The 23,296-nt window shown below is 44.0% G+C and overlaps 1 protein-coding gene across 1 annotated transcript in view; it reads right to left on the bottom strand.

Annotated features, from left to right (window-relative positions):
- Positions 1-4,488: 4,488 nt before the first annotated feature.
- The window catches only part of LOC141139065 (uncharacterized), a 98,490-nt gene continuing 79,682 nt past the window's right edge, over positions 4,489-23,296 (bottom strand). The window contains exons 5-7 of the mRNA XM_073624857.1: positions 22,363-22,602; positions 17,300-17,883; positions 4,489-6,732 (exon numbers count right to left, since the gene is read on the bottom strand). Coding sequence (XP_073480958.1) covers positions 6,697-6,732; positions 17,300-17,883; positions 22,363-22,602 — 860 coding nt within the window. The 3' untranslated portion in view covers positions 4,489-6,696. The remainder of the gene's footprint in view (positions 6,733-17,299; positions 17,884-22,362; positions 22,603-23,296) is intronic.

The raw sequence follows: 23,296 nt of genomic DNA, 5'->3' as shown, positions 1-23,296 counted from the left end.
CTCAGACTAGGATCTCAACTGGTACAGTCTTCCACTGGCAATAAAATATCCAAACAGAGGTGCTCTCTCTTTAACTCCCTCGGTGCCAAGAGGAAGAACGTTCCCGCGAATGTTTATTAAAAATCATCTCTCCACTCCTCCTACTGCACAGTGCATATTAGAATCTGTAGTGTGTGTAACCATTATAGTGTAGCCATTATATGGCTTCCGCCTCAAACTACAACTCCCAGGTTTCTTTGCACTCTGCATAGAAGTCTATGGGCTTCCTTGGCTTTAGCTCTCCCCCTGCTGGCCAGAAAAGGATGGTGCAGCATAACATTAATATCACAGTGGAGGGAGAGAGGCAAATAATGAGCAATGTCTCCTTCTCCATGTTGTGGTATCCCAGCACCTGGCTACCCTATCTATCTATCTATCTATCTATCTATCTATCTATCTATCTATCTATCTATCTATCTATCTATCTATCTATCTATCTATCTATTTATCAGAAACTGATGTGAACAGTTTTATATTCTCTGCAGAACGAGTTGTAGATAAAATATTAATAATGATACTACTACCATGTACCTCCCAACATTTGAACTTAAGAATGAGGGACATTTGAGGAGGGACAAGACCTGCGGCGCGCTTAGCGCACTGTGGTAAAATGTGGGCGTGGCCAAGCACTTAACAGTGGGAGGGGCTTAAGGGATGTCATTAAACAAAACACATTCCCCCATCCCATTCCGGCTCCATCCATCCCCCGATCCCATCCCAGGTCCATCCATTCCCCCGATCCCATCCCAACTCCATCCATTCTCCCTGATCCCACAATGGCTCCATCCATTCCCCCTGATCCCACAATGGCTCCATCTATTCCCCCGATCCCATCCTAGCTCCATCCATTCCCCCGATTCCATCCCGGCTCCATCCATTCCCCCGATCCCATCCAGGCTCCATCCATCCCCCGCTCTCATCCCAGCTCCATCCATTCCCCTGATCCCATCCCGGCTCTATCCATCCCCCTATCCCATCCTGTCTCCATCCATTCCCCCGATCCCATCCCAGCTTCATCTATTCCCCTGATCCCATCCCAACTCCATCCATTCCCCCAAACCCATTTCAGATCCATCCATTCTTCATATCCCATTCTGGCTCCATCCATCCCCCGATCTTATCCTGGCTCCATTCATTCCCCCAATCCCATCCCGGATCCATTCCCCGATCCCATCCTGACTCCATCCATTCCCCCAATACCATCCCAGCTCCATCCATCACCCCGATCCTATCCCGGCTCCATCCATTCTCCCCGATCCCATCCTGGCTCTATCCATCCCCTGATCCCATCCCGGCTCCATCATAGTTACATAGTAGGTGATGTTGAAAAAAGACACAAGTCCATCAAGTCCAACCTATGTGTGTGATTATATGTCAGTATTACCTTGTATATCCCTGTATGTTGTAGTCGTTCAGGTGCTTATCTAATAGTTTCTTAAAGCTATCAATGCTCCCCGCTGAGACCACCACCTGTGGAAGGGAATTCCACATCCTTGCCGCTCTCATGCCCCGTACACACGGTCGGATTTTCCGATGGAAAATGTGTGATAGGACCTTGTTGTCGGAAATTCCGACCGTGTGTAGGCTCCATCACACATTTTCCATCGGATTTTCCGACACACAAAGTTTGAGAGCAGGATATAAAATTTTCCGACAACAAAATCCGTTGTCGGAAATTCCGATCGTGTGTACACAAATCCGACGCACAAAGTGCCACGCATGCTCAGAATAAATAAAGAGATGAAAGCTATTGGCCCCGTTTATAGTCCCGACGTACGTGTTTTACGTCACCGCGTTCAGAACGATCGGATTTTCCGAAAACTTTGTGTGACCGTGTGTATGCAAGACAAGTTTGAGCCAACATCCGTCGGAAAAAATCCATGGATTTTGTTGTCGGAATGTCCGAACAAAGTCCGACCGTGTGTACGGGGCATTACAGTAAAGAACCCTCTACGTAGTTTAGGGTTAAACCTCTTTTCTTCTAATTGTAATGAGTGGCCACGAGTCTTGTTAAACTCCTTTCCACAAAAAAGTTTTATCCCTATTGTGGGATCACCAGTACGGTATTTGTAATTTGAAATCATATCCCCTCTCAAGCGTCTCTTCTCCAGAGAGAATAAGTTCAGTGCTTGCAACCTTTCCTCATAACTAATATCCTCCAGACCCTTTTTTATCTTTGTTGCCATTCTTTGTACTCGCTCCATTTCTGAGTTCCCCAAGTGCCCTCGGGTGCAAGCCATCTGGTGATTTATTAATGTTAAGTTTCCAAAGTCTAATACTAATTCTGTCCTTTGTTAGCCATGAGGGTGCTTCCTGTGATGTGTCACAAGGATAAACACTGCAATTTTGGTTACTGACCCCCCCGATTCCCTCGTGAAGACTGAGGAGAAGAATAAATTCAATACTTTTGCCATCTCCCCATCCTTTGTAACCAGATGTCCGTTCTTATTCTTTATGGGGCTAATATGGTCTGTCCTCCCTTTTTTACTGTTTACATACTTAAAGAATTTCTTGGGATTTTTTTTGCTTTCCTCCACTATGTGTCTTTCATGTTCTATCTTAACCGCCCTAATTGCACCCTTACATTTCTTGTTGCATTTTTTATAAAGTCTGAATGCTGATGATGATCCCTTAACCTTGTATTTTTTGAAGGACTTCTCTTTTGCTTTTATATGCATTTTTACATTGGAGTTAAGCCATCTAGGACTTTTGTTCGCTCTTTTAAATTTACATTGGAGTTAAGCCATCCAAGGACTTTTGTTCGCTCTTTTAAATTTATTACCCAATAGGATGCACTGGCTAATGCCCTTATTTGATATGCTCTTAAAGCGAACCCATCTCTCCTCCATGTTTTTTTGTTCCTAAGATTTTATCCCAATTCATGCCTTCTAGCAAGGTTCGTTGTTTAGGGAAGTTGGCTCTTTTGAAATTCAGTGTCTTTGTATTTCCCTTATGTTTGCCATTTGTGTGATTTATACTGAAGCTAATTGACCTGTGATCGCTGTTTCCTAAAATGCCCCGTATTTCCACATCCATGATCAGGTCTGTATTGTTGGTAATCAGTAGATCCAGTAACGCTTTATTTCTAGTTGGTGCGTGTACCATCTGACCCATAAAATTGTCCTGAAAGACATTTAGGAACTGGCGAGCCTTAGATGAATGCGCGGTTCCCTCCGCCCAGTCTATGTCTTTATAATTAAAATCCCCCATTATGATAACACTTCCCATCCTTGCTGCTAATCCAAATTGTGATAAGAGGTCCGTCTCCCCTCCTTCCCTTAGGTTAGGGGGCCTATAGAATACTCCCAGTATTATTTTCCCCTTAGTTTCATCCCTTTGGAGCTCTACCCATAAGGATTCCACCTCCTCCCTAGCGCCCTTAGTGATGTCATCTCTCACATTCACTTGTACATTATTCTTGATATATAGACAAACCCCTCCCCCTTTTTAACCCTCACTATCCCTGCGAAAAAAGAGTATACCTTTGAATGGTTGCCAGCCAATCATAAGAGCTGTTGAACCAGGTCTCTGAAATTTCCACAAACTGCAAATCCTTCTCGTACAACAGTATCTCTAGTTCACTCATCTTGTCCGACAGGCTCCTGGCATTGGTGAACATGTCACAGAGCTTCGACCGGTCACATACTATCCTCTTATTGGGTTTTCCGAGATTGCAACTAGGACTTGTTACTATACTTACCTTGGGTTTATGTGCTTTAGTCAACCTATCACTAATGCCCCTGATACTACCCTCTGGACTATGTTCCGCACTGACTATCTCTACCTCTGGACCCCCCCTCCTGTCGCCTAGTTTAAAAACCCCTTTAACTTTTCCCGATCCCATCCCATGTCCATCCATCCCCCCCGATCCCATCCCGGCTCCATCCATTCCCCCCCATCCCGGGTCCATCCATTCCCCCCCATCCCGGCTCCATCCCCCTGATCCCATCCCAACTCTATCCGTTCTCCTGATCCCATCCCGGCTCCATCCATCCCCCGATCCCATCCCCCCAACCCTCTTCCCCATGTTTCCCTCTTCTGCATGTCTCATGTACACAGAAATCATCACAGACCTCAGATTAGCCACGTTCTGGCAGAGTGATGTGCTGCTCCCTACCTCCTCCTCTGTGTACAGGAAAACACAGGAGGAGGAGGGGAGTGTTCAGTGCACTCCGCTCTGCACTGTGTGTCAGAGGCAGCCAGGGAGAGATGCCGGCTGCCATGCAAAGACAGTGTAGCTCACCGCATGTGGGAACCAAGATGCCCAGCACACGCCACGGGCGTCCGGGGACTCAGCCCTCATTCGCCAGGACCCCGGGACATGGATCAAATTTCCGGGACGGTCCCGGCGAATCAGGGATGGTTGGGAGGTATGCTACTACTAATAATATTAATATTAATGATATCAACAATAACTCAGCATAGCCTTATAAAATATTTCAGAGAATGTTTGGTCTTTTTTTTTTATTTTTGGATTACAGCCCCCTTGGTGGTGTATTAGTGCTTATTTTGCACATAGTAAATCGCTGTACAGAAATATATAACTCTAAAAAGTAACACAGATTACAGGTAAATACAAATATACAGTACATATTGCTTAAAGCAATCCTGTTCCAACTTGATAAACAAAATGCTCTTTGCGTTTCACAATTTCCCTTGTAGACACAAAACAGAGTTCAGAAGATATAATCTGTTGTACAAAAATCTTTACGTTTAAAAGTTTACTTCATTAAAAATGATACGTCAAGATGAGCTTCAGGCCTCAAAACGTTGTATTTTGCTTAATCCAGAATCCATATAAATCCACTTTGTGAGCAGCGGATGTGTTGGAATGCGTTGTTCATGTATTTTGTGCTACAACTACTTGAGCCAGTAGATGGAAGTGTGTATAAGTTTGTAGCTGCTCTATGGTAATCTCTATGTCTTTTTTTCTGTATAATAAAGTTTCCTGTCTGCAGTTAAGCAGCAAAGACCATGTGGACTGTGTAGGGCTATATACAGAATTTTTAACAGGATGACTTTGCAAACCAAGATAATATCTTGTAAATGTAGCAGTGACATCTCCACTTTACTGTACATAGACCAGTGGCGGCTAGTGCTCCATTTTTCAGGGGGTGGCAAACAAACCACCAACCCCACCACCCACTCGCCAGCCCCGCTCGCCAACCCTGCTCATATGCCTGCTTGCCAGCCCTGCTCACAAGCCTGGCAGCCCCACACTTACCCCATCCAGGTCACGAGTGGCTTCGGCAGCTTCCCTGGCTTCTCCTCAAAACCTCCCGATCTGGTCGCTTCTCATCTCGGCCAATCCAGTCTCAGGACCCTCTTCCTGTCCTGATTGGCCGGGAGAAGAAGCAGGAAGACAATATGTAGGTACGCTATTGTAACAAGTGGGTGGGCTTAGGGTACAGTGCTCTGGTGGGCACTCGAACTGCAGCAATCAACCCAGGGCACCACAGTGCCACCAGCAGGCAAACTCCATCCTAAGAGCAGCAGTGAGCGGTCTTTATTACAGGAATATTTCACACTGGATTATTGCACAGATCTGGAAGAAAATTTCTTGTATCTAGAGCTGGGGTCTCCAAACTTTCTAAGCAAGGGGCCAGTTTACCATCCTTCAGACTTTAGGGGAATTGGACTGTGGCCAGTGGGAGTAAAAAAGGTCTTGACATCAGTGGTAAAGAATACCCCATACCCTCCCATGAGAGAAATTGTGCCCCATCGTTGGTGTCATTGGGAAGAATTGTGGCCCTTCATTGGTGTCAGTGGTAGGAATTGTGCCCCATTGTTGGTGTCAGTGTGAGGAATAGTGTCCCATCATTGGTGTCTGTTGTGGAAAGAATTGCGCCCCACCCTTGGTGTCAGTGGTAGGACGTGTGCCCTATCGGTGTCAGTGGGAGGCATAGTGTCCCATCATTGGTGTCAGTGGGCCCGATTATTGGTGCCATTGGGAGGAATTGTGTCTTATCATTGGTGTCATTGGGCATCATTGTTGGTGTCATTAGTAGAATTTGTGCCACCCTTCATTGGTGTCACTGGGAGAATTATGCCCTATTGTTGGTATCAGTGGATGAAATGGTTCCCCAAGGGCAGGATAAAGCAATCAAAGGGCTGCATCTGGCTCTGAGCCGCAGTTTGGAGACCACTGATCTAGACAATAAGCTATCAGTAATGGTTGGACTTTAGTAAATCACTCACTTCCATTTGAGTCAGCCACCATAGGCCCTTCATCGCATTATGCTTGGGCATAGAGGTGTGTGCAGGGCAGATCTGGTATGACCATAAATACAATATATATGTTCATGGAAATATGACACAGCATGGAAACAAACTCCAAGTACACGTTTACAATAAAAACCTCAAAATGGATATAAAAATATCTTTCCTTTCATTATACATGGGTTTATAGTATGTTACATTTTTTTCCTTTATTTTATTCACATTATCTTCATAGATATGTACAGTCAGAGCAGCATTCCAAGTTGCGGTGGTGAGGCCATCCCATGGCAGTATGTGCCAAGATCATGCATTTCAGCCCCAGTAAAAATGTCATTTATACCAAGACATATTTCCCCCTAGTGCTATACAGCAATCAGCACCAAGCAGGGAGTCGTTCCTGTGAATGCTGTCCCTTTAAGTAGGGAAACTTCTCCAAGATCACTTCTCCATCTTGATATCTGTTTCCGTATTGTCCTGCAAGAAGTAAGAGTACGGGTTACTTGGATATAGGTGCAATATATACTTAGGGCGTCTATTTATCAAGTTTCAGACAACTTTTCATGCAAGATTTATATACATTTAAAAACATTACGGTCCCAGACACTGTTAACCCCCTTGGTGGGTGTGCCCAAATAAGGCCCACTTTCTAGCTTGGCATAGCCCAGACTAATATTGGGGGAACTTCCCACTCCACCAACTGCTCCTGACCAGTACCCACCTCCTAATGAGCAGGGAACTGTCCACCCTGACAACTTTATGGGTTGGTCCTGCCCAGACTCCACCTCCTAATATGTGGGGAACTTCCCACCCCACCAGCTTTACAGGTTGTTCCTGATGCGACCCCGCCTCCTGAAAAGCATGGAACTGCCCACCCTGCTAACTTTACAAGGTGGTCCTGCCCAGACCCCACCTCCTAATTTGCAGGGAATTGACCACCTCGCCAATGTTATTGGTTGGTAACTGCCCCCCCCCCTGTCCATTTTATGGATTGATCCTGCCCAAATCCCACCTTCTAATATGCAGGGAACTTCCTACCCCACCAACATTTCTGGTTGCTCCTGGCCAGAACTCAACACCTAATAAGCAGGGAACTGTCCATTCTGGCAACTTTATGAATTGGTCCTGCCCAGACCCCACCTACTAATTTGCAGGGAATTTGCCTGTGACTCAAATTTTTCTCAAGTGCAAGCAAAATACATCTGAAACCACTTGTTCATTTACACAAACCCAAAGCCCGTTGACACTTGACACAGACCCTTCCTGAGTTGTGTTCCTGGTGTCTATTTTGCAATAATGTTGCAATAATGTTGGTCCTACTGTAGTCCCTGTGTGTGCTGTGTTGTTTTTTTGGGGTAAAGGGGGCACCTACGAGTCCAGAGAACTGTCTGGGACAGAGCCTTATGCCGCGTACACACGGTCGGACTTTTCGTCTACAAAAGTCCGACGGACGCCGACGGACTAAAGCTGGCTGACAATCCGATCGCGTGTGGGCTTCCCCGGACTTTCAGCGGACTTTCAGCGGACTTTTCCAGCCGCAAATCTGACGGACTTTAGATTTGAAACATGCTTCAAATCTTTACGTCGTAACTACGCCGGACCCAGAAACCCGCTCGTCTGTATGCTAGTCCGACGGACAAAAACCCATGCAAGGGCAGCTATTGGCTACTGGCTATCAACTTCCTTATTTTAGTCCGGTGTACGTCATCACGTACAAATCCGTCGGACTTTTGTGTGATCGTATGTAGGCAAGTCCGTTCGTAAGAAAGTCTGCCGCAAGTCCGCCAAAAGTCCGCCAAAAGTCTGACAAAAGTCTGTCGAAAGTCTGTCGGACAGGCTGTCGGACTTTTGTAGCCGAAAAGTCCGACCGTGTGTACGCGGCATAAGACCACCTGTCCATGCCAAGGAAGACCTGGGAAATTCCCCCATGAGGATCATTCTGCTGGCCAAATGACACAAGCAGATTCTTATGTATTGAGAACATATTGAGTTAGCAAAACACAGACTGCCTAGCTCAGAAGCTTGGTTTTAAGAAATTGTCCTTGCATACCATGCCTGAATGATTTGGTTAATGGACACTTCTGCCAAACGTAGACTGTGTGGGGAGCAAAGCAAGAGCCATGAGATGTGGTCCATCCTGGCCACCCAAAAACTGAGGGAGTAGTAAAATGTCAGTGCTGTATCCTAGCTAGCCAATTATATTTTTTAAAATTATGTACTTTGCTGACATATTGCCTGTAGGAAGGTGCAGTCTATTTCCTCCACTGCAGGTGTCACTCATCCATAGCGGCAGTGCAGGGGGGCGGAGGAAGTCAAGAGGAACCTTGTTTCTCTATGATCTCCTCGGTCACAGAGAGGCAGCATCCCTCTGGATGCTGGTGTCCCATACAACTTTGGTGGCCATCTTGGGTCAGACAGAGCCTATTTAAGACCCTGACTCCTGGGTTTGGCACGCATTTTGTGTGTGGCTAGATAGAGTAGGGACAGGTCACCCATCTGTCAGACCCAGTGCTTAGCATCAAGAAGTGCTTCCAGGTGAGTAGGGTAAGAGCAGGGACACGCCATCCTTCATGGAAGCCTCCAAACTTGGGTACGGACCGACCAGGCTGCATTCCGCCCTTGAGACAGGCGCTGTCAGCACACCTGAAACCTACTGCTGCCACTCATCGCTCTATATTTTGGGAGTGCGTCTGGTCAGGTTGTTTTCCCGCCGAGCTAGTTGGGCATTGCTAAACTTCAACTGTACAGGTCCAATCCCACAGTCAACATGTTTTGCTAGACACGTAGTTTCTTCAGGACCATAATAATTGGGGTATCCAATTCTAGTAAACAAAGTAAAGTACAGTAAAAAGTAGTAAAAAAAAACATTAGTATAGTAGTAGTGTAGTAATGTATTTTTTATTTGTTTACTAGAATTTGATACACAATTTTTTATGGTCCTGAAGAAGCTACGTATCTAGACATACAGTCAGGTCCATAAATATTGGGACAGCGACACAATTATAATCTTTTTGGCTCTATACACCACCACAATGGATTTGAAGTGAAACGAACATGATGTGCTTTAACTGCAGACTTTCAGCTTTAATTTGAGGGTATTTACATCCAAATCAGGTGATCAGTGTAGGAATTACAACAGTTTGTATATGTGCCTCCCACTTTTTAAGTAATGGGACAATTGGCTGCTCAGCTGTTCCATGGCCAGGTGTGTGTTATTCCCTCATTATCCCATTTAAAAGGAGCAGGTAAAAGGTCCAGAGTTCATTTCAAGTGTGCTATTTGCATTTGGAATGTGTTGCTGTCAACTCTCTATATGAGATCCAAAGAGCTGTCACTATCAGTGAAGCAAGCCATCATTAGGCTGAAAAAACAAAACAAACCTATCAGAGAGATAGCAAAAACATTAGGTGTGGCCAAATCAACTGTTTGGAACATCCTTAAAAAGAAAGAACGCACCGGTGAGCTCAGCAACACCAAAAGACCCGGAAGACCACGGAAAACAACTGTGGTGGATGACTGAAGAATTCTTTCCCTGGTGAAGAAAACACCCTTCACAACAGTTGGCCAGATCAAGAACACTCTCCAGGAGGTAGGTGTATGTGTGTCAAAGTCAACAATCAAGAGAAGACTTCACCAGAGTGAATACAGAGGGTTCACCACAAGATGTAAACCATTGGTGAGCCTCAAAAACAGGAAGGCCAGATTAGAGTTTGCCAAACAACATCTAAAAAAGCCTTCACAGTTCTGGAACAACATCCTATGGACAGATGAGACCAAGATCAACTTGTACCAGAGTGATGGGAAGCGAAGAGTATGGAGAAGGAAAGGAACTGCTCATGATCCAAAGCATACCACCTCATCAGTGAAGCATGGTGGTGGTAGTATCATGGCGCGGGCATGAATGGCTGCCAATGGAACTGGTTCTCTTGTATTTATTGATAATGTGACTGCTGACAAAAGCAGCAGGATGAATTCTGAAGTGTTTCGGGCAATATTATCTGCTCATATTCAGCAAAATGCTTCAGAACTCATTGGACGGCGCTTCACAGAGCAGATGGACAATGACCCGAAGCATACTGCGAAAGCAACCATAGACTTTTTTGAAGGGAAAGAAGTGGAATGTTATGCAATGGCCAAGTCAATCACCTGACCTGAATCCGATTAAGCATGCATTACACTTGCTGAAGAAAAATGAAGGGAAAATGCCCCAAGAACAAGCAGGAACTGAAGACAGTTGCAGTAGAGGCCTGGCAGAGCATCACCAGGGATGAAACCCAGCGTCTGGTGATGTCTATGCGTTCCAGACTTCAGGCTGTAATTGACTGCAAAGGATTTGCAACCAAGTATTAAAAAGTGAAAGTTTGATGGATGATTGTTAATCTGTCCCACTACTTTTGGTCCCTTAAAAAGTGGGAGGCACATATACAAACTGTTGTAATTCCTACACCGTTCACCTGATTTGGACATAAATACTCCCAAATTAAAGCTGAAAGTCTGCAGTTAAAGCACATCTTGTTCGTTTCATTTCAAATCCATTGTGGTGGTGTATAGAGCCAAAAAGATTAGAATTGTGTCAATGTCCCAATATTTATGGACCTGACTGTACGTGTTGACCATGGGATTGGACCTGTTCACCTTGACCCACATTATATAGGCTACATTGTATATAGGTGATACTGTTGTGGTCCAATTGGGGTATACTCATATTTTATACCCAAATATGATGTCTTAAAGACTGTATGGTTTCAATACTAGTATACGCATTGGCGTTTTTTTTTTTTTTTCTATTAGAAATTGTAAATAAAGAATACATTTTTTTATATCTAAGTGTCTGTCCCATGTGGGTGCCAATAAAGTCCATATTGTGGTAAGATATATTTCTGCAACCCCTCTTTTTGTCTTTATATACACTATATTACCATATTGAATCCCGGGACAGATATATGTGACGGGAGTCACTTTGAGCAGGGGGCTCGTGGAACCCAGTTTACCTCAGAGAGGTCGGGAAACTCATGTTTCAGCTCCCCTAGGCCCCTCTTATGTGTAAGTAACCCTGTGTCTATTAGGGGCACAGGGTGACCGACAAAATGATTCACAACTACCTAATGAATGCTGAGAGCGCGGATGGGATTTCTTCAAATGGGACAGAAATATTTATCAACAATATCCCTTCAGAAATCTATGAAGATAAACGAGTTCCGCTTTATCAGACTGTGAGATTCATAGCAGATGTTAATATGATCAGCAAGCCACCTGGTAGTGATGGACTCCTGCTATAGTTTGTTTATTAGGATGTTATGGGTTATTCTGTTAAGTATGCCTCTCCCATTGTTAATTGTGTTTATTGTTCTGTCTGTCTTCTCATCTATGTGTTTAAACTTGTATTAATGTGTATTCTACAGTACTTTGTATCCAGGTCGTAGGGCCAAATAGTCCAGTCACCTAGGCTGGTTTAATTTTACATCCCATATATGCTCTTTTTTAACTGCCTCTATGTACAGTAAGTAGTTGGTATCTTTTATCTGCAATCAATTTTATACGGTTTCACACTATGGGAGTTCCTTTGATTCATCTTTCATGATTGATTTGCTGGTGAACCATCGATTATTCCCTATGTTAGTATTCCCATTGGACACCAAAGAAAAGCCATGGAGGCCTCCCGTTTCGCTGCAAAGGAAAGAAGGTTGATGACGCCTGTCTTAAGGATATTCTTTCATACTGCACTCATGACTCTTATAATCTAGAGCCCATTTTACTCTGGTAAGTGGCCATCTTGTATTATATGGTGGAGGCGCACCTGGGTGTTTCACCTTTTGATAAGATATTCAATATCAAGGTGTTTTTTTTATACAGTATATGTTGAAAATGTAATCCCTCACATTTTTCTTGAAGTGATTGGACTATATCATCTCTAATTGGACTGTAAAATTCCTGGGACTTTATTTCTTTATCATTTTAGCATGGTCATTTTCGGTTTGTATATATTACCAAAAGTATTGGGACGCCTGCCTTTACACGCACAGCTATAACAACTTCTGGGAAGGCTGTCCACAAGGTTTAGGAGTGTGTCTATGGTAATGTTTGACCATTCTTCCAGAAGTGCATTTGTGAGGTTCCTGCACTGGAACACAGTAAAAGGAATCAAAATGCATTGGAACGCATCAAAAACGCACTGGACCCTAGTATAGTGAAAAAAAAACAGGAAAAAAAGAAGAAAAAAAAAGCACCTAGAATGTATCCGGAAACGCATAAAAAACACGCTAAAAACGCGCATGCAGAATCGCATTCGGAGCGGATCTGCAGTGCGTTTTTGTGGTGCGAACCGTAGGCTCTCTGTCTATTTTCAGAATGCCGCAAAAACATACACTATATTGTCAAAAGTATTGGGACGCCTGCCTTTACACGCACATGAACTTTAATGGCCTCCCAGTCTTAGTCCGTAGGGTTCAATATTGAGTTGGCCCACCCTTTGCAGCTAAAACAGCTTCAACTCTCCTAGGAAGGCTGTCCACAAGGTTTAGGAGTGTGTCTATGGGAATGTTTGACCATTCTTCCAGAAGCGCATTTGTGAGGTCAAGCATTGATGTAGACGAGAAGGCCTGGCTCGCTGCCTCCGCTCTAATTCATCCCAAAGGTGTTCTGTCGGGTTGAGGTCAGGACTCTGTGCAGGCCAGTCAAGTTCCTCCACCCCAAACTTGCTCATTTATTTATTTTTTTCAGGTACTTATATAGCGCCGTCAATTTACGCAGCGCTTTACATATACATCGTACATTCACATCAGTCCCTACCCTCAAGGAGCTTACAATCTAAGGTCCCTAACTCACATTCATACATACTAGGGACAATTTAGACAGGATCCAATTAACCTACCAGCATGTCTTCGGAGTGTGGGAGGAAACCGGAGTACCCGGAGGAAACCCACGCAGGCACAGGAAGAACATCCAGGCGAGTAGTGTCGTGGTTGGGATTTGAACTAGCGACCCTTCTTACTGCTAGGCGAAAGTGCTACCCACTACACCACTGTGCCGCCCCATTCATGTCTTTATGGACCTTGCTTTGTGCGCAGTCATGTTGGAACAGGAAGGGACCATCCCCAAACAGTTCCCACAAAGTTGGGAGCATGAAATTGTCCAAAATGTCTTGGTATGCTGAAGCTCTCAGAGTTCACCTCACCTTCTCGTCCAACATCAGTGCCTGACCTCACAAATGCGCTTCTGGAAGAATGGTCAAACATTCCCATAGACACACTCCTAAACCTTGTGGACAGCCTTCCCAGAAGAGTTGAAACTGTTGAGAGCTGCAAAGGGTGGACCAACTTAATATTGAACCCTACAGACTAAGACAGGATGCCATTAATGTTCGTGTGCATGTAAAGCCAGGCTTCCCAATACTTTTGGTAATATAATGTAGTTTTGGATGTGGCATGATGGAGGTCTTTGTCATTTTCTTTGTGATACGTGTCATGCGTGCCTCATGCCCAGGATCAATTATATTTTTTATCGAAGGCCCTGAATGCAGCACCAGAGCCATTTCAGCGTTGTGCCACCACAAGCCACGTTCTGCCCCCACAGATCTTTGCGGACAAATAGTTTCCAACGCCTCAAGGGATATTATTAAATGTACCCTACATGTTCTAAAAGCTTAAACTCTTAAAATATGTCTTTGAAGGCTTTCCAAAATGCTAATATCTAAAGAAAATTGTTAAAAAGAAGAACCATATTCACCTCCATCTTCCTGTAAATCCTCCTACGCCTATATCAACTTTCTGCAAACCCGGCTTGGCAGCCCTTCATTGAGAAATTAATTCTTTTGTTGCTCAGCTATTTCCTCCTAAATGATCTCAAGCAACGGATGTATGCTGCAATATATGATATCAATATAAAAGCCAGCATACAGACAGAAGTGGTGCAAGCAGATGTAAACCACGCACCTTACAAAGACTGGGGGCAGAATTACTGTACATACTGGAAACTTGATAGTGTCCTGCTGGTGGGATAGGTTGCCAAAATTTACCGTATACCACCGAATGCTGCACAGGTCTAAACATCTGCTCAGAAACTCCCCAGGCTTGTCATCTCGCTAGCCTAGCTATAACACCTTCTTCAAGGCTCGAGAGTGACAATTTCCACCCACACCTAGGGCCAATAGGTTTCGGATTCAGATGTGGGCAACCCATCTGGAACAGATTTGGGTATCCATGGTGATGACCACATGCGACAAATATGGTTTAAGGATTGTCAAGGCAGAGGACCATAGCCTGTGCTAGGACTGCTGCAGTGGTTGGAGGAGACTTTCTGGCATAGAACAGTCTCCAGAAGCTCGAGGACACCTTTTTGTTTCTAGGACAAATCTTTAGAGATGTGCCCGAAAGAAAAATTAGTTTAATTTAGTTTCGGATTCGTTTGTTAAGTTAATTATTATTATTATTATCCTAGAGGATTTATATAGCGCCAACGGTAATTTGAGTAAAAGTAATTTGAAGTTGAGTTCCAGGCAGAAAAAAAAAATTAGTCTTGCAGTAGGGCCCCTCAATACCTGTTAAAGTAGAACTATAGGCAAAACTTTTTTATTCATTTTGGATAGAGCAAGGGAGAGTTATAACGCTTGTCAATTTTTTTGTCCGCCACCTGTGTCTCATTGGGGAGATATCCCTTCATTTCCTGTCCCATATCCAAACAGGAAGTGGCAGGAAATCCTCGCAAATTAAGGGAATCCCTTGGGGAACTAATGTCCCCATTGGAAGGTTTCCCCTTTTCTGGGAACAACAAAAAATGTGGGATTTTCTTTTACTTTCACATTCAATGATAATGATAAACAGGACTAATAGAGAGGCTGAATCTCCCTAACGGGAGCACAGACTGCAATAAAATCTGGCAGGGGTTCTAATCCCTCTCCACTCTATCCAAAAAAAAAAATGCCTTTAGTTAGAAGAGGAAACGTTGAAATATTTACCTTTCCTTGCTCCTGTGGACTTCTTCCATGTTGTGTGGCTGGTCCCCTGAAGCCTCTTCGCCTCAGTGCTCCAGCTGGTGGTCACACACTGAGTTTATCAAGTACATAACAGAATCATGAGCCCTGCATTAAATGTGAGGATGGTAAGGGCACAACTACAACCTAGAACGTCGGAAAGAACAGGAGTGCATTGGAGCCTGCCAGAATGAAGATTAGGGTAAATATTACACCTTAGTCCTCTACCCATAGACTTAAGGACCATTTAACTCTTGGGACTAGGATGGGCAGTGCATAGGTATTTTTGTAACAATCCCAGAAGGATATGATTGTAAGAAGAGCCCAGACAGAGGATGCTAGTTTTTACTGCATTGGTTGAAGAAGACATAGTACAGTAGGTGCTTAAAGGTTCCTTATGATTTTGCTAAGGTTGGCTGTGGGCAGAGCTGTTAGGACAAACCTAGTATACCCAGAGCAGCTTTTCTTAACCTTTCTACTCCAAAAGAACTCTTGATATAATTTTCAGGTCTTGGGGAGCCCTTGCTGAAATGAGGGGGCAGTGAGCAAGTGCCCCTTTACATTGGTGGTCGGTGGGAAGAACACTGATATGTGGTTGTCAGAATGCCCATTACACAGATAGCTAAAATATTATTGGTGTTATGTAGCTGGCTCTGCCATGTGGTTTGGTATGATGTTCCCCATGTCTGTGTTCTTGTTTTTGATCAATCTAGGTATCGATCAATTTTATCAGGGCAATGTTAATTTAACACATTTATCTAGATTGCCTTTCCTGTGAGCCCTGCTTTTCTTTTGGTCCCCCCCTGTTTGGGACAACTTTGGGTCATGTGGTTTGGTATGCAGGAGTCATTAAATAGGAGATCAATCAGCCATAGCTTAAGGAACCCCTAGCATGGAGGAACCCTTGGGATCAAAGGAACTCTGGATGAGAATGGCTGGCCTAATGTGATAAAAGTACTGCAGTGTTTGAGTGTCCTGGCATCACACAGTAGATGCTATAAAGTTTCCTCATATTGGTTCTAAGACTGGTTCGGGAGAGAGTTCCTAGGACAATCCTTTCTAGGTAGTTTAAGCTAGACAGACCATAAGATATGGTTGTAAGGAGTGTTGAGACAGACACCCTAGCATGTGCTAGGAAAACAGCAATGATCATGGGACATTTTTTGGCATGGCACAAGGTTCCTCCTAATTTTGCTGAAATTGGCTAGGGACATAGCTCTTGGTAATTTAGGTAAGACAGACCAAGGGATACAATTGTCTTGAGAGGTCCTGCCGAGATGACTGCGTGGCCAGAGGAAACTTTCTGGCATAATACTTTGAGATTAGACTTTGAGATTAGAAGGTGGTTAGTATACTTAGTACAGACTTATTCAGCCATTTTAAGAATGGCCCACACGGGTGGCAGCCATTGTGGTAAGGAGTGAAGTGAGTGATGCTGGGTGCAGTTTCATTAAACAAGGAGACCTCCCAGCAGGGGGACACATTGGGAAAGTGGTCATCATAAAACCAAGCTAGGCTGAATCTAAGAGAGGACTGCAGAGGCTCCTACTCGCTCCTCACTTCTGTAGTAGATGGATTGGTGAGTGGATGCAAGCTGAACTGTGATGAGCCAGATACGTGTTACAGCCTCTTGTGATGGGAAATAGCATGTACCCATATGCCAAGTCAGACCATGCCTTTCCCTGGGGGCAGAGTTTCACACTTGATTACTATAATATTGTCTTATCCTGGAGTTCAGATTTAAAAAAAAAACTAGTATGACCACAGGTGACTGGTAGTTGTTGTCACTTAAGACAATGTGTAGCATCTACCTAGAGTGTAGAGCCTCAGTCGAAGTGAAAACTAAGATACTGTTTTAAAATGTAGTATTGTTGAAACCACTTACCCAATGGAAAGAATTGTCATCACTTCCTGTCCCATCAGAAAGTGAGAAGAAAACTCACCAATGGCAACACTGACCCCTCCCCCCCAACAAAACTCGACCGAAGCTCCAACCCATCCAACTCTGTCCACAAAAACAACATAAAAAAATAATATTTGTCTGAAGTTCTCGTTAACATAAAATAGTTGACATACCTCATTTGGGTGTTGTTCTTCACTTTCAGCTTCATTTTCAATATCAAATGATTTATCAGGAATGGGAGGAGGGTCCTCCAAGTCAACGTTTATGGAGACGGTTGATTGGGATGGGGAGGTTTTAAAATTTTTGGTCCTCCAATGCATTATCATTGTGTTCAGTTTAAAGGAGGAGGAGGGTGGAACCCCAGGATTCACGGGAGCTGAACTGTGGTTGGATTTCTCCTGTAAAACCTCTATTTTTACATTTAAATCTATGGAAACATTTTCCATTGGTTTTGTAGGTGGCTTCTTTATTGAGGGCTTGTCCTTGCGAACTACGGAATAGATAGGTTCATTTATAAGTGGGATTGAATGCATTGGTTCCTTCATTGTTTCATCTCCCTGGCTGGGTTTGGGACTGGGAAGGTCAATCACCGATTCTTGGTTTTCTGGTGTGTTATTCCTCCATCCTTCCTCTACTGGGACGTACAAAGGATTTATGTTTTCCAGGGCTTCAGGATTATGAACATCACTGCCGCCTACTGCCATTGTGTGATTACTCCCAGAGGTATTGCCCAGGTGTTTCTCATTTGGGCCAGAGTCTGCAGAACAAAGGCAACATATATTAGATATGAAAGAGCTTTAAGAAGGTTGCATTCAACCTTCCTGAGGTTCATAGCAGAATAATCATGTCAAAAAGTAGCTTTAAGCATTCAGTAAAAAATATCAGGGAATTAATGCAACCCAAAAAACATTTATATTATGGTGCAGTCAGGGATTCCACTTTAAGTGGATCTGCCCAGGGACTTCATTTTGTCCACCCACTTTTCAAGTTGGTTCACCCAAATCAACACACACTTTATAGGTCGGTCCTGTCGAGACCCTGGTGAACGTGTCCAAATTACACCCACTTTATGGGTGGGTCCTGCACAGGCTCTGGTGAGTTTGTTCAAATCACACCCAATTTATGGGTTGGTCCTGCCCAGACCCCGGTGAGCGTATCCAAATGATACCCACCTTGTGGGTTGCTCCTGCCCAGTTCTGGATGAGAGCATGTCCACATCACACCTACTTTAAGAGTTGTTTTTTCTTAGACCCTGTTGAGCATGTCCAAATCACATCCACTTTATGGGTTGGTCTCACCCAGGTCCCCACTTCTAAACATGCTGGGAATGTTCACTCATGGCCCCAAAACACCCAGTGAATGCTTTTTTGAGTTACTGCACAGGTGCAGTAGCTCAGATAAGGTGGGTGGGAAGCAGGGCTGTTCCAGCAAATCCAGGACACCTGGCATCTATGAACTATCGTATTTCAAAAGCTGTGTTCAATCATCTGTATTACACCTTCAGCTTTTTTTTTTTAATAATCCCCAGTGATCTTGTCATGAAGGTCTTTGTTCAGGCACTTCCTGTTATAGAGTGACACCTGTTATGCCTAGTCACCCTGTCACATGTTCCCCTGTTGGAGAGACTACAAGAGGCTGTAACAACACACATTGCTCAGGCATAGTCCATGGTTGTCACTATCGGGAAGTTGGTCCAGTGCATATGGACAGGAAGTAACTGCAAAGACTATGCATGAGATCAGTACTGATGCCGCGCACACACGAGCGGAATGTCCGACAGAAAAAGTCAGACGGGAGCTTTTCATCATATATTCCGATCGTGTGTATGCCCCATCAGACTTTTTATGTCAAAAATTCTGACTGACCTAGAAATGGAACATGTTCTAAATATTTCCGACTGAACCAATTCCTATCGGGAAAACCGTTCGTCTGTATGCTGTTCCGATGTACCAAAAACTACGCATGCTCTGAAGCAAGTACAAGACGGAAGCTATTGGCTATTGGCTATTGAACTTCCTTTTTCTAGTCCCGTTGTACGTGTTGTACGTCACCGTGTTCTTGACGGTCAGACTTTGGTGTGACCGTGTGTATGCAAGACAGCTTGAGCGGAATTCCGTCTGAGAAACCTTCAGAGTTTATTCCAACGGAAAAAACGCTAGTATGTACAGGGCATGAGATGTAATAAAGGATGAAAAAAGAGGGAAAGTAGGATATCATGGGGAAAAAAACCCCACAGAAGTTGTTACTGATACACAGAGCTTTAGCAACCTTAAAAAGAGTTCCAAACTAAAATAGAAGGAACAAGGGCAGAGGGCCTACATGACTAGGTAGAAGGGGGCCAGTTAAGGAAAAATGAATTGTGTAAGAAAAAGTGTAGATGGAGGCCACTTACCTGTTATGGTTGGAGGAGCCCAAGAAATGGTCTGTAGTTAGGATTATAGCAGGTTTTAGTTTAATGCCCTGTACACACGATCGGACATTGATTGGACATTACGACAACAAAATCCATGGATTTTTTCCGATGGATGTTGACTCAAACTTGTCTTGCATACACATGGTCGCACAAAGTTGTCGGAAAATCTAAACGTTCTGAACACGGTGACGTAAAACATGTACGTCGGGACTATAAATGGGGCAGTAGCCAATAGCTTTCATCTCTTTATTTATTCTGAGCATGCGTGGCACTTTGTGCGTCGGATTTGTGTACACACGATCGGAATTTAACCAATCGGATTTTGTTGTTGGAAAATTTTATAGCCTGCTCTCAAACTTTGTGTGTCAGAAATTCCGACCGAAAAAGTCCGATGGAGCCCACACACGATCGGAATTTCCGACAACACAATCTGATCACATTTTTTCTGTCGGAACATCCGACCGTGTGTACAGGGCATTAGAGTTGCAGACGTCTAGAACTTCCAACCTCCCAGAACTTCACTCTAAAAAAAGTGACATTGGTTTGGAAGTCATGGCAGCTGGTGAACAGGTTGGGGTCTTTGAAGGCAGTTATTTTGGTGATAATAAATGGTCAAGGATCCATCTTGAGTATGGAGTCTTCTCTTCAGCACGGTCAGCTTTCAGTGACCTAGTACATTATTGATCAGGGGGTGTCTGCAGGCAGTTTGTGAAATTGTGGCTGTGGGCCTAAAGTATGGAATTGATCCTGCAGATACATAGATCAGGTTCTCTTTGATAGTGCCTTCAACCCAATACTACTGTGGACCTGGTTGGAGATCCTACATTTTGGCAGGTTGCCTACAGCATGTTAGTTAGACAGTTGGCTGGCCCAGGTTGGGGAAGGGATTTATGTTCTGCAGCTCTGCTCTTGGGCTTTCTGGACCCAGCCTATCCGCCCTGTGATATAAATAAGGGGGGAGGCCAGGTTCCAGAGCTTTTTGGTCCACATAGGAAGATGCTGTGATTGCTGTGGAGCATCAAACGGGGGACTGCTGCACCCAGCATTCCGCTGGATGGCATCGGAAGTCCAGAGAACAGCCAAGCCTTGGGAAACACCATTAATGGACTATCACCTTGCTGAGGTTTGCCTGGCCAGCCTACATGAGTCAGTTAGGCAATGTTGCATTGAGCTGTTTAGGTTGGACTGTGTCACAAAATGTTCAAGTAAAGTTGCATCAACTGTTCTAAGCTGGTTCTGTAGTCATTTAATGGAGTGCACAAAGGTTCCTGTCGTATGAAAGAACTAGGGTCAGTAAAGCACATGTGGGGTATGAAGCAAGACCACTTTGGAAGGTGTACTCAGCAAGGTGAGCAGGAGGAGTCATGCAGTCACTATGGTTAACAATAATTAATGTGAGGTACATTGCATCCAGTCACGAAAAGTGGTACCTGGTGTAGCGAGGGGGTCGATGATCTGGCTCCCGCCCCAGCGCTCAGCATCCCAATGCAACCAGGACCAAAGCCGGAGCAAAGCTGCGTTATGGTGACCCATAACCTAGCTGCATGGTACAGGAGTGAAGGAGCTAACATGTGCACGCATGAAGTCAATGCTAGGTGCACGGCGGGACCCCATTCTGTTACTGGGAGTGAGATGGCAGAGGTACTCTGGACTGGTGAAGGGGACATGGCCTCAGCGGTGACCCTCCTAAATGCAACATACATCTAGCCAAAGTGTGTAGTAACACAGGACCGCACTTTTACAGAGGGACTCTGTGTACTTAATTACTGCACACTGTGTAAGGCTCATCTCTAAGCCGGGGAACCGACATAATGTTTGATTCCCACATGACCGCGATCCCTGCCCGGTCCCGCGCATTGATGAGCAAATGGTACCCCCACGTGCAAGGCAAGTGGCCCTGCCCACCTGCAGATACATAGATTTGGTTCTTTCTGATAGTGCCTTCAAGGACCTTGAAACCAATACTCCTGCACAGCTGCTCGGGAGATCCAATAAACCAACTGGCAGAACATTTCACCTAGGCAGCCACACTGCTCATTTTTCCTTCCTGTCTGAGACAGAGCACAGGGAAGGACTTTAATATATTGCAGATTACTGCATTAGTTTTCCTTTCAGGCTAGGAACATTTTCAACAAGTATAAAAAATACTTGTTGATTTTGCCAGAAATGCAGTGTCCTTGACACTTCCAGCGAGATAAACTTGAAAGCACAATGATTCTTCCTTCTGTAAACTACTAATCCTCCTACCCCCATGTAATAGAGATGAACAAAGCCAGGCATGCTTAAACACCAGCCTTGGTGACCATCATGTCTGCCTCCATAGAAACAGTGGGATAGTGAGCATAGACACCCAGGGAATGGAAGTATGCTACTGGCAGGATGACCAGGTTAAAATACCAAAAACAAAATAAAAACAGAAAATGAAGCAGCCACCACATCTAAGGACTAGTAAGCTGCACTTTGCTTACGTTTTTGTTTTTGCATACACCTAAATTAATGGAGCCTACAGAAAAGACTACTTTGTGTGGTCATATCAGATTTTCAGGGGCAGACACTGGCCTAAATAGCTCTGTGTATTATGTAAAGATCTGAAATGGGGATAAATGGGAAAGAGTAATAGGGGCTATGGATAACTTTTTGACCAGGATTCTCAGGCTAGAACCCAGTCCATCCCGGTGCTTTGGGTGCAACTGAGCACAGACTTAAAGCTGAAGTTTAATTGCTTATATATTGCCTTTTCTGGTTTATCCCTCCCATTCCATCTCAATTGAAGGGAAGTCCTGAGTTCAGATTTCATACTATTGCTTCCCTAAACATGCTTACGTAGTTGAAGAACAGACGGTTGCACTGTTGGTGGATTTTGCTCATCTTCTAACGGTATAGGTTCATATTCTAGCTCTTCGTATTCCGAGTCTTCATTATCTGGTGGTGGAGGAGGTAAAGGGAGAACCCTGTTCTTCAAATTAAGAAGCACTTGGTCATCGTCTTTCACTACAGACCCGTTCCTCTCCGGTTCTGCATCCTTTTTCTTATCTTTTTTACTTTTTTTGTTTTTTTCAGCTCCTGGAATAAAAAGAAAACAATAAAAAAGTCAAACCTTAAACATGAGAAGGAGAAGCGCAAGCAAAAGTAATTTAATCACGAGTGCACTATAATATACAGTGCATCCGGAAAGTATTTACAGCTCTTTATTTTTTCCACATTGTGTTATGTTACAGCCTTATTCCAAAATGGATTAAATTCCTTAATTTCCTCAAAATTCGACGAACAATACCCCATAATGACAATGTGAAAGACGTTTGTTTGAAATCTCTTCAAATTTATTAAAAATAAAAAAGGAAAAAAATTCATTCACTTGTACAGAAGTATTCACAGCCTTTGCTCAATACTTTACATAGTTACATAGTAGGTGAGGTTGAAAAAAGACACAAGTCCATCAAGTCCAACCTATGTGTGTGTGATTATATGTCAATATTACATTGTATATCCCTGTATGTTGTGGTCGTTCAGGTGCTTATCTAATAGTTTTTTTAAACTATCGATGCCCCCCCCCCCCCCCCACTGAGACCACCGCCTGTGGAAGTGAATTCCCCATCCTTGCCGCACGCACAGTAAAGAACCCTCTACGTAGTTTAAGGTTAAACCTCTTTTCTTCTAATTTTAATTAGTGGCACGTGTCTTGTTAAACTCCCTTCCGCAAAAAAGTTTTATCCCTATTGTGGGCTCACCAGTATGGAATTTGTAAATTGAAATCATA

Source organism: Aquarana catesbeiana, linkage group LG04 (genome assembly GCF_042186555.1).
Source record: "Aquarana catesbeiana isolate 2022-GZ linkage group LG04, ASM4218655v1, whole genome shotgun sequence".
NCBI classification, from domain to species: domain Eukaryota; kingdom Metazoa; phylum Chordata; class Amphibia; order Anura; family Ranidae; genus Aquarana; species Aquarana catesbeiana.
This window is presented reverse-complemented; position numbering and strand designations above follow the sequence as displayed.